This window comes from Drosophila tropicalis, unplaced genomic scaffold, assembly GCF_018151085.1.
Source record: "Drosophila tropicalis isolate 14030-0801.00 unplaced genomic scaffold, ASM1815108v1 contig_593, whole genome shotgun sequence".
Classification (NCBI taxonomy): domain Eukaryota; kingdom Metazoa; phylum Arthropoda; class Insecta; order Diptera; family Drosophilidae; genus Drosophila; species Drosophila tropicalis.
The window spans coordinates 15,276,244-15,290,458 of NW_027173070.1; the positions used below are offsets into that span (position 1 = coordinate 15,276,244).

At 34.4% G+C, this 14,215-nt stretch overlaps 3 protein-coding genes across 3 annotated transcripts; 2 read left to right on the top strand and 1 right to left on the bottom strand.

Moving 5' to 3' along the window:
• Window positions 1-1,482: 1,482 nt before the first annotated feature.
• On the bottom strand, window positions 1,483-2,047 carry LOC137577903 (uncharacterized). The gene is made up of 2 exons (XM_068291463.1): window positions 1,838-2,047; window positions 1,483-1,751 (listed from the first exon to the last, which is right to left on the bottom strand). Exons 1-2 carry the CDS (start codon window positions 2,045-2,047, stop codon window positions 1,683-1,685), a joined length of 279 nt encoding a protein of 92 aa, XP_068147564.1. The 3' UTR covers window positions 1,483-1,682.
• Window positions 2,048-7,203: 5,156 nt separating this feature from the next.
• Window positions 7,204-7,779, top strand: LOC137578195 (uncharacterized). Its single transcript, XM_068291864.1, has one exon. It carries the CDS (start codon window positions 7,204-7,206, stop codon window positions 7,777-7,779), a length of 576 nt encoding a protein of 191 aa, XP_068147965.1.
• A 1,420-nt stretch (window positions 7,780-9,199) lies between these two features.
• LOC137578196 (uncharacterized) lies at window positions 9,200-9,757 on the top strand. The gene has a single exon (XM_068291865.1). It carries the CDS (start codon window positions 9,200-9,202, stop codon window positions 9,755-9,757), a length of 558 nt encoding a protein of 185 aa, XP_068147966.1.
• The last annotated feature ends 4,458 nt before the right edge of the window (window positions 9,758-14,215 follow it).

A 14,215-nucleotide genomic window follows, 5' to 3' on the forward strand; every position in this document is an offset into this window, starting at 1 on the left:
TTTTAAACTATTGCACAAAACGTATGAAGGTTGTCTGTATAGCGATTACCACCACCATATCCATTATCAGCAGACTTTCCCAAGAGAATCCAGGGTTATAATGACTATAGAATATCTACAACTCTTAAAGTAATTGGAAATTTAAACTAAATGAAGCGATAAAACAACGGCAAAGTTAATTGAAACATGAAAACGTGTATAAAGGTATCATTGGATTAGTCGTGGTAATGTTAATTCTTTCATTTATCTACCAAAAGAGAAAAATGTCTGAAGATTATAATCAATTTGAATTTTATAGAAATCTTGAACCAGAGCTTTCGGTAAAAAACAAGCAAGCAAATATCCTGATTATTATTTTTGGCATAAGTCTTTTAAAACCAAATTTTCAAATGATTTCAGAAATTCAAAAACAAAACGAAAAATTCATAGAGAATCTGAACATCTGACAACATAAAAAGAATGCAGAGATGACTAGCTTTGACTTGAAAATGACAGAAAAAACAAAAAAAACAAGACAAATATAAATTTTTTCGATTCAAAACAGATTGCTACACAGTGGAATAAAATTGGAACTTTAGGACTTAAAATATTTTAAAAATCAATATTATTTATGTAAATGATCACAATTAATTTATGCTTAAAACTTTAGTTAAATTGGTTTTGTTTAAAGTTCTATTTATTAACAATATTAAAATTGTTTTCACTTTGGAATACAAAGCGATAATTACATCCTATGCAACTTTGAATTGAATATTTAATTGAATATTTATTTATTTTATTTTCAAGTATTTGAGGATTAGAAACTATCTGAAATGTAATTGTTTTTTGAGACAGACGGAATTAGATTAGAATTGCTTTGAAATGATTGCAAAAAATATATTTTTAGCCTAACTTTTTGAACATTCTAATATATACATATACATATATGTAAATATATATTAAAGCAAACTGAATCTTACAAAAAAAAAAAGATCTGAATAATTTATATTCAATAAGAATTTCACATAAAAATAAGACTCTAATAATTAATATTTGAAAAATTAACTTTTAAAAGCGATTTCAATATTTTTTAAACAGACTTTTTAAAAATTTTAATTACAAAGGAAATAAATAAAAAAAAAGAATTCATCGATAACAGTTTCTACATATTCAAATGTTGTTTAAGTATTACATCATTAAATCACAAAAAAAAAAAAAATAAAAAAAAATAATAAATAAATAATAAATCATTAAATCACAAAAAAAAAAAATAAAAAAAATAATAAATAAATAAACTCATCGATTGCAGTTCAAAAATTTTAATATTTTTGCAGTTTTGAGCACAATAAAAAACATTTCAAACAGTATTCGTTTTTTACACAAAATTCATTTTATTAAAACATTTTTATTTATCAAACATTATATAAATATAAACAAATTCCAAAGAAAATTGTATTAATTCAGCTAATCCTTTTCTTGAATGTTTTTTTTTTTTTCATAACTTTAAATAAAAGTTTGATAGAGTTTTCTTAGTATACATAGATCATCAGAAACAATTGGTTTTCACTTAAACACTGTACACTTTTGAACAATTTTTCACCACTGTGCACGTTGAAAAGATATTTTCAACAGATTTGTTAATTAGCAAATTGATTTATTCTTAAAGGGAAAATACTTATGCACATAAATAATGTAATTATAGTTCACTTGACGGAGCTGGTGAAATTTTTCTCATTACTCAAACAGTGATTGCAAATGGTGCAGAAGATTTGCTGAAATATATATACACAAATACATACATACATATATATACTGATATAGACTGATGTGAGATTTGATGTAGATCTATCCTACTTACGGGCAGGGATGAACGCGAATGACAGCCGCTAGCCTGGGAGGAGCCGGTGCATTCGAAGTGACGTAACCACGATTTGATGACATTCGTGGGCGGAATCTGATAAATGCTAAACTGTTTCTTAAACAATCTTTGGGCGGTGCTGATGGAATCATTGCTCCTATAATAGGCACGTATGATAAAGGCCCGATGCACACCCGTCCACTGATCCATTTCGACTGACGACACCGATACACTGCATCAGTGCACCACCGCGTGGTGCAGTCCACAGCGATGTACAGTTTTTACATGCCAACGTTTCCGGCCCATAATTGACATAAAAAAATTCCCCAAAAACTATCCGTTCACAAAATATTAAAAAATTAAATTACATATTTCACAAGAATCTAATTGGCCATGTATCTACATGTATATAGAAACAAACATATAAAAAAGAAATATATAATTGTATCTATATGACATTTTTTTTCTTCTAAAATTATCTCACACACGAATGACGTGCCGTATGAGCAATGTGAAATTATTTTGAAATGAGTAATTTTTGGATATGGATGTGGAAAAGCATTGACACTATTTGCCTGAGTTGAATTCAAGTGCAAATTGCTACCACGCAAGCCTCTTGGCCATCAATCAATCAAACTGAATCAGCCATCATCATCATCATCATCAGTATTATGCTTCATCACACTAAAGAACTGTTTAGCCATCAAGTGGGCGTGGTCACATATTGAGTACAAAAAAATGTGCCGGATTGTAAGTGGGCGTAAAGGACGTATATATAATACAAAATCAACAACTTGAACTCATTTAAAGTTTTCTACAAGCTAAATCCGCTTTGCAAGTTGACCATCATGTCTCTGAGTAAGTGTAGTTGGCATTGCCCAAGTCTTTAAGCGATTTTGTTGTCGCCATTGTGTGTGTGTGTACTAGATATACTCTTTGCAAAACTACACAACTGAGAGTCAATGCACTTTGTCATTGAAATCTTTGCCACAATAATATGAAAATTTATTTGCTTATATTAATCTTATATGTAATTTCAAGATCATTTACTTTATGTATATTAGAATGATTCTTTGATAACTCTCAAAAAGTATATAACACATATTCATGACCTTGAAGAATCTGCCATTATTAGTCTATAACTTCTATAAGTTTACTGTTTAAGTACCTAGATAGATAATGGATAATTATATAAAAAAAAAGTCCAATTCGTGATAGATGATATATGGGTTCTGCTTATATAAATTTATTCAATTTAAATTCATTTGAATTTTCCAAAATACAAATGACATTCGCGTTTTTAATTTTCCACGGCACACATTTCACAATTTACACACTATTCTTCTTTTATGTTTTAGACGGTCATTAACTTTTGGCTTTAATTTTTTTCAACGAAATTTTTATTGACCTTCTTGTATAAGTACTGACAAATTATCTATTTGTGTCTTGGTATTTAGGTCAAATTAAACACGAGAACATAAAAATGAATAGAATCAGTACTATATTTTTAGTTATTGGCATTATACCTTATAGAGTTTTCAAACATCATCACTCATACGACATGTTGAGCACGAAACTAGCCACATAAGCAGTGGATTGGTTTTTCCCCAGTCTTCGAGCTTTCGGATTGAAACTTGGTAGTTTTTTTTACCATAGTTCGTTTGATTTCTTGTGGATTCTTTTAGATAGTAGAGAAATATTATGAAAATAAAGTGATGGCATTTCATAGTTAAGGAGAATTATTTCTTAACAATTAGAAACAGAGCGACGGAAGCTTCATTCTGTGAGGTAACATCAATTTCTGTTTAAAATTTCAACTATTTATTCGGGGCATCGAGATATACTTTTATACTCTTTCTTTTTACCTGTACAGAAGTTGTTGAAGCCTTGAAAAGAATCACAAAGGGTGTTAGCAATAGAGGTTAAAAGTGTTCTAAATATAATGTAAACAATATTACATATACGACATGTTATGCGTTTCTTCTTAGGCTCTAAAGAATGAGTAGCGAAAAAGCGAGAGACGAGCGGATTTTGATTGTGATAGAAGACGATGGACAACCATTAAAGGACGAAGATCACAAGACGATCACAATTTTCCATTGCCATAATTTTAACTCTAATCTGATCACTAAAACTTATTAAAATCTAATTCAAAACCTATCCAAAATAATCTAAAATAAATTGAATTCCTAGAGATATCAATAGGGACAGATTTACATTACGATACTTATGGCTAGTAGTAATTTTAAGAAGGATTTTCATTGCTATAAAGTTTACAAGAAAATAGCTAAAAAGTATTATGTAAGAAGTGAGAACTCATAAGAACTCATCATATAGTCTATTAAGAGTCAATTTCAATATATTGGAATTATGATTCTAATGCAAATAAATTTAAATGTAAATTAAAAATTTGTATTTCGTAACCATTTGTAAAGGGCATTTGAAATTCGTTTCAGTGAAAGTGAGAACTTGTGTATGTTTGGCTTTTTCTATTTCTTTCGCCATTTTACTGGACCATCGAGCACGTAACTGCAATACAATGCGCGACGGCCGTTATATAGATAGATAGTTATACATACATAGATACAGTTATATAGTTGCCATTGTTGTAGTAGTTGTTGTTGCTGCTGCTGCTGTTGTTGCAAGTTAGCAAATGTTGCTGTCGCTTTGCCCCTTATACAGTTAGCCAGGCAGTCAACCGAGCACCCAGTCACCCATCCATCCATCCATCTATCGAAGCAGCCCCCGAATCCACTTCTATATCTCTGTCTGCGTGTGAGTGTGTGTAAGTGTGTGTGTGTGGCTGGTCCTTCGTTTCTTTTTGCTGTCTCTGCTTGTCATTTTGACACCTTCATTTGCTTTGCACAGTCAGCTCCAGTCAGGAGGCACTGATTCGGGTTGCTTTCGTAATTTTTTTTTTTTCAAATCCTCTTTTTTGTCTTTCCTTTTATTCATTTTTCTTTTTTTTCCATTGGTCAAGACAGGAATGTAATTTCTTTTATTTCGTATTTGGTAAAAAAAATTTGTTCTTGTGGCTTTTCATTAGGCCTAAAAGTTACAATTGTACCCTGCAATTTCTCTACAAATATTTTTGGAACTAAGATACAATTTCAGGTCTCTGCTGGACCTAATTTGCTATAGCCTTTGATTTAGCTCTTCCAACGATAAAGGGAAAATTTTAAGATTAAAGTAAATTATCAAATTAAATAATTTTGTCTCTACAACCTACAGTAAAGGAAGCTCTTAGAAGCTTTTAGACCAGAAAAGGATTGCTAAGATGATACGGATGGCTCGTCAAAGAAGGACGCGACTTTGGTAATTCTATAGCTTTCAAATGGGTTATGTTTCATATTGAATTTCCTATCATTTCTAACATATTCTGGACCTACCAAGCCTCATCTTATTATAATCTTTGCGGGCTATATTTTATTGCATTGTATTTAAGCCGTTTAAGAAATGATCACAAATTATTTATAAACGTATTTTATTTGCATTTAGTTTAATGCTAAACTGGTAACTCTTGATTTAATCTACAGAACATGTCCATAATTTTTAATCTTTCAGTTGCCTAGGATAAGAATTGTTCACAACTATATATCAACGCTTATAAATTGGTTTATTATCAGGGGAATTTTCTCTAAAATTTAATATTTAACTAATTTTTTTTCAGCCACATGAAACTTATCTCTATTTGTTCATAACATCTTTTTTTCTTCTCAAAATATTTTAAACAATTACTACCAAACTTATTGAACCCATAAGCCCTTCAGGACTTTATGGTGTTGCAACAAAAAGCAAAACCGAATGAAAAAATCACACAAAAAAAGGTTAAAATGGGGGGCAAAAAAGCAACAATGGCAAGACAAATGATCCAATGACTGTCTGACTGCACTTTTTCGCTAGTCCAGAATTCAGGACTCTCCATTTACAGAGAAGAGAAGCAAAATGTATCGGGGTTATATGGGTTTTTCATCTTCTTTTTCCCTTTTGTTTGGTTTAGTTGGACGATGCTGTCTCAATCCTTGGTAAGTGAACATTTTTGTATGTAAAGTTAGTGGATTTTGTTCCCCCTGCTTTTCTGTTGCTGTTGCTGATGCTGTCGATGTAACGTCAAAGTAGGTCAAGACTTTACTGTTTATCTTTGAGCACATAAATGGGGAGGATGGATAGAAGATTCACACAGTTCTAAGACCTGAAGGTGGTCATTTAAGGCGGCCATATGTAATACGTTTACTAAATTCTTCAAGCGTTCGTGAAACATGCTAGAATAATCAGACAGAGAGGGAGAGACAGAGAGAGAGAGTGGGAGTGAGAGACTGAGATTGAGAAAGAGAAAAGTTTGTATTGTATTACATACATTTTGCATGTGGTAAAATGCTCCAAAAGTGGGTCCAAATGTGGGGAGCAGTGGGGAGTTCATGGTGACTGGGATTGGCGCTTGTGCCGGACGTTTTCATAAACGATTCACTTTCCGGCAGCGCCGCAGATAAATACAAACGCACACTCCCACACACACACACACACACACACAGATACACATATGTGCAATGGGAATTTCAAGGAGTTGTTCTCCCCATTGCTGCTGGCTGTAAGTCTAGGGAAACAGGATGGCAAGCTCCCGGCAGATGCAGCGCAACGGAAGCGGATGCAAGAAGAGGGAAGTGAGTCAGAGGGAGAATGATGACGACAACGACGACGGCGAAGACTATGATAAGGAGGAGTGGGAGTCGGAGTGGGAGGATAAAAGACTAAGACAGCAGCTTGGCACGCGCGGATACAAGGCGTTGATAGCGGCAGCTTATCAGTTTCGCCCAGCATGAAAACAGAAGCAGAGTATTTGGAGAAGCAGCCAAAAAGATGGAGCATATTTGAGTGCCACCATCTCTATACCATCTAGCCATCCGGTTGCTGTGGCATACATTGCGTGCCGGGCATTAAAGGCGCATTAGGTTCTTGTGGCATGGAATGTGGTTTCTTCTGCGGTTGTTCTTGCAGCGCACGAAGTCAAGTGAAAGTTAGCAACAACACGGGTGATGGCATTTAGAACTATTCAGTAGGGAAACGTTGAAACTAAGTTTATCCCTTATACAATATTAACACTTCAAACACTCTTATTTAATATTCAATTTAGTTTTACTCCTCGATCTCAGTCCCAAGGCGTGATGATAATCTGAGAGTCTTTAATTTGTGTTCTTGGTCAAAGCAAAGCAGCCATTAAACTATCAGACTTTTTCTTAAGACCTTAAATTTTTTCAAGTTCAAAATATTATTCATTATTCATAATAATCAAAGCATTCATTGATTCAAACATAAGTATATTTTGTTGAAATATCATTTAAAAATTGCTGAAAAAAAAACTTTTCAAAATGGCAACCTCTAGTCTCGTACCTATCGATTTAATTTCTAATAAATATCGAGTTGATCCCTTTATTGTGCCCAATATTCAGCGCATTGATAATATACGTGAATTCTTGGACGATCCAAATATATTTAATGGAGATATTAATCCTCTGGTAGATCGTCTGGATTCAGAGTATAAGCAGTGTTATTCCATAGTTCAGCTACTGAAAGAAGAAGTCATCGAACAGAATGTTTTACTGGATCAGGTTAAGAAGAGTATGCTCGCTTTGCAGGATCAAGTCAAGATGTCAGATGCTGGCCAACGGTTTCTAGTTGATCGTGAAAAGATTCTCGTTCAGTTCTCTGATGAGACAGAGATAACTGAGTGTAATGTGCCAGCTGCTTTGGAATTGTATAGTCTTAAGATGGGCAAGCTCTATGTCAAAATACTAGCACTGGATACAGATATTGATTTTGTAACCTACTTACGAAACGTTTCCTTGATCAATAGAGATTATGTCAAGAATTGGTATAACAAAGCAGAAGAACAGCATGAGAATGTAAACATTTTGAGCAATAATCCAGAAAATATTACAAAATAAGAGATATATATATAAGAGGTATAATAAAAAGTTATGATGCCAATTTGATCATGTTTTTATTGTAGTCAAAAGAATTTATCGAACAGAAGTGATTCGATGCTTCCTTTTTTCTCAGCCTGAAACTCTTGAACCACAAATAATATTTAATTGCCTTAAACTTCAACAAAGTGTAAAAAAAACTGTTGGATTTAAGGGATATATATCTCAATTTCTTACAGAACTTATCCTTAAGTTCTTTTTATTATTAGTTATTTTAGATTATGACTTTTAATTTCATAGGTTCAAAAGACTTGTGAAACTGCTTAAAACTAGATTTCCAAAGACTCAAAACACTTACAAGAAACACAATACACAACACATCAAACTAGTACCAAACTCTTGACCCGCAGGAATACAAAGCCCCAAAAATCACAAGACTTAGACTTGGCCACACCAACACTACATCGACCCAACATTAAATTCTTTATGTCCATTCTGCAATAATACAGAAATAACATTACGCCATATCCTAAAAGAATGTCAATCCCTAAAAAACAACTCCTTTCCCTACCAACTCCAAAAAATGTAAATATTATTCTTAAGTTCCTCACCCAAACAAAAATTGTAAACCAAATATAATCACAACAAGAAAGTCGAGGGCCTCAGCAGCCAGCACTCTATAATTTAGTTAGCTATATAAATTAAAAAACAGATTTCCAAAAATTTTGATTCTGATACACAAGACAAAACCTAGGGTCAATAATAGATTCTATGTTCACGAAATAATACTTAACTTTAGTTAGTTTGTTGATTTTGGTGGCTACTTGAATCAATTTCGGAGCTCTCATAGGAGAAATATATAGAGAAAGAAAGAAGCACAAAACCACGCACAACTAATTAAAAACGGGAACTGGTTATCCCTTACTTCAATACTTAAAAGACCAATGTAAAATCTGCAGAACTGGTAATCCTAAATGGCGCTAATAGAGTAAAACGCGAGCCCAATGGAAAGGAAAGCAGAATTTCAGTCGTACATTTTTTGAAAAATAAAAGTATCTCCCGTCAATGAATGTACCATTTTCAGGAAACTTGATCTACTATCGTATATTCCTGAAAAGGTTTTCTTAGGCTTTAGTGAAACTATCTAATTGTATCCTACTGAACCTTGAAAACAACCTAAATTACTGCATTGGGTGAGCTCGACTTTTTTTCAGTTGCTAACCAATTAATTTACTAAAAGCATACAAAGGAAATTCCTAAAAAAAAAAGTTGCACAGAGTTAGCTTGGAAATAGCCTTCGACTTTTCACAAATTTGTTTGCTCTTACTAGTATCCCAGTATACTTAGTATAGCATTATCGTTGTATCGATATTAAGTTTTAGAATAATTTAATTTATTTGTAACAGAAAATTGTACGAAATTTTTTTTCACAGTTTACAAAATGGCAACACTTTTTCTTATGGACGTTCCGGAACTTATTTCAAACAAGAATCGCGATGTACCGATTCCTATTCCCGATGTCAAACGAATTGAAGATGTGCATGAATTTATGTCTAATTCTGAAAACTACTCCGGGGATATAAATGCTCTGACCGATTGTCTGGATGAAAAGGTGAAGGAATGCCAGCATGTGGTGGATCTATTGCAATCTGAAATGAGTCTAAAGATTGAAGCACTTAGTCAGTTAAAAAAGGACCTGCTGCAGTTGCAGTGTCAATTGCGTTCAGCCGACGCCAAGGAACGTTTTGTCACGAATCATGAGCAAGTTGTCGTCAAATTCATGGATGATGAGACGACATATCATTACGATATGACAACTGCTTTGAACACTTTTAGTGTTAAGATCTCTGTGCTGTACGGTGCAATAATTGTCATGGAAAACGATATTGACATAGTGGAACATTTTAAGGATATTGCAATGGCCAATTGCACTGGTGTCAAAGATTGGCTCGAGAGGAATCAGCGATCCGGGGAAGTTAATAAAGGCACATCATGCTAATCAGAGATCCAAGGAAGTTAATAAAAGCATATCATGCTAATCAGAGATCCGAGGAAGTTAATAAAAGCATAAGAAAAAGTTGTTATTAAGTTACTGTAAATCATTAAATTGTACTTAACGCCAATCTTTCTGTTTTCTGTTTTTGTTTTTAAAGTTATTCTAAACTGGCTCAAAATACATTAAATTTTGAAGTTGTAGAATAAAGATTTGCGTAATGGAAATTTAAGCGTATTACAAAAAGATTGAAAAGTTAGAAAAGATTGTTATTTTTTTGTTGGACAATAAAGATTAGGACAACTCAACACAGTTTCTTACCATTTAGAAAACAACCTTAAAGTGTGAAAACACTTCTAGACTCCAAGGACTCAAATTTTTAGCTATACTGTTCTAATAATAGTCCAATTGCGAAATATGTTTCTTAAAGTAAGCTAAGAATAACCAATCTTAACATGACAAGTGGATGGTCAATAAAGAGACCCTTTTAAATTATGAAAGGAATATTATATATTGCTTACCGTTTTGGCGAAACACATTCTTTTGAAATTTAAATTACTATTTCGGCTAATTTTTCCTCATTTGTCTATTTACTTATACAACACGACCTCAATCGGATTGTATGGAGTTACATATAAGAGAAAGTGTAGGGAATCAAGAATCAAGGTGTGGTATGGTTATTTTGGATTCTCGAGAACCATAGCAAAGTCTGCATGGTGTTTGTTTAAAAAGCTAAAAAAAGAACCTTACTTAAATTATTGACCTTAGAAGAGACCCCAGCCCGCTTAAAAATTCGAAATTTCAAGAAGGTCGTAATGTAGTATTGGAGGAACATTACTTCAAATACCATAAACAATAACGTCTTTTCCCCTTGTGTGAAAGAATTTGGTTATTATTTAATGCTGAGTCAAATACAAATTTTTCTAAAAGGAACGTGATGCATTACGTAAAGGAGGTAAATATATTTATACAGAAGAGTAAAATTGCAGGGCCACTTAAACGACAAAGTTGCTTCACTATCTCCGTGTCTCTTTAGCATTATTTTTTTTACTATTTTGTCATCCTCTTTTATTTTTCTTTTTTTCTTTTTGACCTGTCACATGCAGCGCGCTGGGCGCTCCATCTTCATTCTCTGGCCATGAATAATCCGAGCGACACTTGCCTTTTATGGCTTTGCCTAGTTAAGGGGAATGGCGAGGCGATGGCTTGCACGACCACCTCTAGTTAGCCAGCATTTAGCTGGACAAGAATCAGGACCAAAGGCAAGACATGGACCCAGAGAGAACCTAGAGGACCGGAATCATAGGACCAGAATCAGAACTCGCCTGGTGGAGATGAGGACAACAGGTTGCGTGCCAATGCAGTTTTTCATTGTGGAAATGTCGGCGCTGATAGCGAGTGTAATTATTATGCAGGACTGCGGCATGAATAACCAAAGGGGATGACCAGGCATCTGCCTGAATGTGAAACACTTTTACTTGGCATGGCTGGGCCAACAGTTTGCTTGTGCTACAGCATATTTTTCGACGCATAAGCGCCTGTAGTTATGCAATAAATAAAATGGAATTGTCCAGTTCAGTCGAGTACGTGGAGTACGCCATGTTTTCTGCACAACGCACAGCAGCAAGATGGTTATAGCCCCAAACCCCAACACTAACAACAGCACCAACCAATCCAATACAACTCTGCCTCCATCTCCGTTTCCATTCAAAACCCATCCACCGATTCGCTCTGGATGCAACACTTTCACTTCACTTGTTGGGTGTCTGGTACAGTTCCGCTTTTCCTTGAGTGGTGGGAGGGGTTAGGAAACTTGGCTCCGCTGCGTTGTTTGGCGTTCTGTTGCGCTCTTGTGTTTTTGGTGCCAGAGTTTCCGTTGCCGCCAACATTAACAACAACAACTGTTGTTCTTTCGTTTACTCCTTTCCCTATTCTCGTAGGTTTAGTTGGAATTTGCTTTAATTTGACAAAAGGGTGCAGCATTTTAAGCGCCACAACAACAACAAAACGAGCAAAAGGTCAAAGACAAGCATAAATAATGCCAATAGAAGAAGGACAACCTGTCAGGGAGAGGAAGGGTCCTCTGAAGAAAAACAACACTCAAACTGGCGACTTACGCTAAACCATCCTGCAGAGAATGCAGCTTACAGTTGCTAATTGAGTCTCTGTGCAGGTTGCTTAATGTAGGTAATTAGTGTAAGCAAGTTGCCCAAAAAAGGATCAAGACAAAAAGAAGCTAAGCAGCATCCTCAGAAGGAGTCACGGTTCCTGGCTCCTGGCTCTGGCACCAGCAGCTGTTGTCAACTGCGAAAACTTTGTCGTTTGCGTGCCAGGGATTGGGACAGCAGCTAAAGCTGTCGAGATGGAATGCAAATCACATTGCTCAAGAAACTGAATTTAACTTTTGCTTGTGGCTTTAGTTCATTCCCGTTGACTGTGAAATTTAAAATACTGTTCTATTGCCTAAAGAAAGAGATCCTCCTTAGAATCCTCTTAGCTTTTCCTTTCTTTTTTTGAGTTTTGCTAATTGCAAGTAAATGTAAACATTGACCCAAATTAAGCTTTCGCACACTTTTCATATTAAGGTGATGCTCATTTAATCTTCAAAGAAAATAACAAAAAAAATAAAGAAAATATGAGTAAAGAAAATATGAGTAAATCGTTTTGCAACAATAATGATTAAAAAGGAAATAAATTTATAAAATGAAATTCTAAATAGGTACTAAAGTCAAAAGATTATTTAACTACTTATATAGACGGACCTAGGGCTGAAATATGCGCGAACCTTTGCCCCTTAAAATATGCCTTGCGAGCTAAAAATAGTCTATAAACAATGTTTGTTTTGAACATTGCATTTTGAGCGCAGGATATTCACAACATTTCTTTATGTATTTCAAAAGGTGAATTGTTTCGCTGCATACTTTAGCGGCAAAGCTTCACTCACTCTTTGCATATTTATCCTTCTGTCTTTGAGATCAGTCTAAGTCGCTTTAATGTCCACTTAGGACAAAATATTGCAACCCATAATTCTAAACAGCTTACTTTGGGTTCAATCGCCGATTAAAGCTTCTTATATGTACGAATACAACTGGAGCACGTTGCGTATACGTAATTATAGAGTTGCTTTGAACCAATTATGTACACCTTCAAGGCCTAATTCGAAAAAAAGGCGAATAGAAGCATATTGGCAAACATTTATACATGGATTTTAGTCTAATAATTACACTTGCAGGAACAACTCTACAAGGGCACAAAGTTGACAAAAGTTTCAAAACAATTTTATCATAACAAACAGCTCAGTTTGAAAATCAATAACAATTACACGGCTTATCGATATTTTTGTTTGGTTTCTTATATCTCCTTTTTTTCTCTAACGTCCAAACTGAGTTTCCTTTCCATGGCTTTATTGGCTTTGTTCATAAAATCTATGATAAACGATGGGGCCTAATGATCAGTTGTGAAGTTAAAGTATTAGACATATTTTAATTTGAGTTTAAGCAATGATTAAATGTACTGTAATGGGCCGCTTATCCGAAATCTAACAAGATTATACCATTGAGTCTAACACGAAAGTCTTAAGTGCCAAATTTAATTACTCGTTCTCTTGCTTAGATTAGAAAACATTTTTCCTTTTAGATCATCTGATGTTTGGTTTATGCTTAAACCAAAGGAGATAATGTTTTAATTTGTGATATGATAATTATGTAATTAAAAAACCGGACACTTAATAATTGCTTAACAACATCTCATTTCAACAAGGATAATAAAGGCAATGTTATGACTTCCCTGCATTTGCAACATGAATAAGTGTCTTTTGTTATGGAAGGAAAAAAAGTTTATGGGTCATTTGCAAAGCCGCATGGCATCAGTTGGCGAACTAAAACCAATGCACGTGAATAAGGACAAGATGTGCCATATGCGGCAATTAAGTTAAAATTAAGCAATTAATTTAATTAGTGGCCAGGATGGGCCCAAAGATTTGCAGCATGCAACAGTTGCAATTAAGCAGCGCACACAGACAGACAGAGTGAGAGAGAGAGAGAGAGAGAGAGGGACAGAGAGATCCTCGAATATGGCAGAAGGCAGCTGCCATTCGACCATTTCCAATTGCATTTTAAGCGCATGCGGAAATTACAAACACAAATTTATATAGTAAAGTGCACATGTGTGATATCCATGGCCATAAAAATCATTCTCTTGCCATCCATGCATGTAAGGTGCAAATGTTGGCCTTTATATACTACTGGAATGCATACTACATGCAGTTGTTGCTCCCTCGAGATGTTTGCCAAATAAGAAGAAGCCTGCCAAACGAATGCATTTTCCATTCGAATGGCAATCGACTCCTCCATTAAGCAATTAAATCCATGGCCCAGCGCAATTCATCAATTGCAATTACAAACGAAACGGAAGGAAAATTAAAACAGAAAAATTACCTACAAATAAAGTAAGAGAGAATTAAAA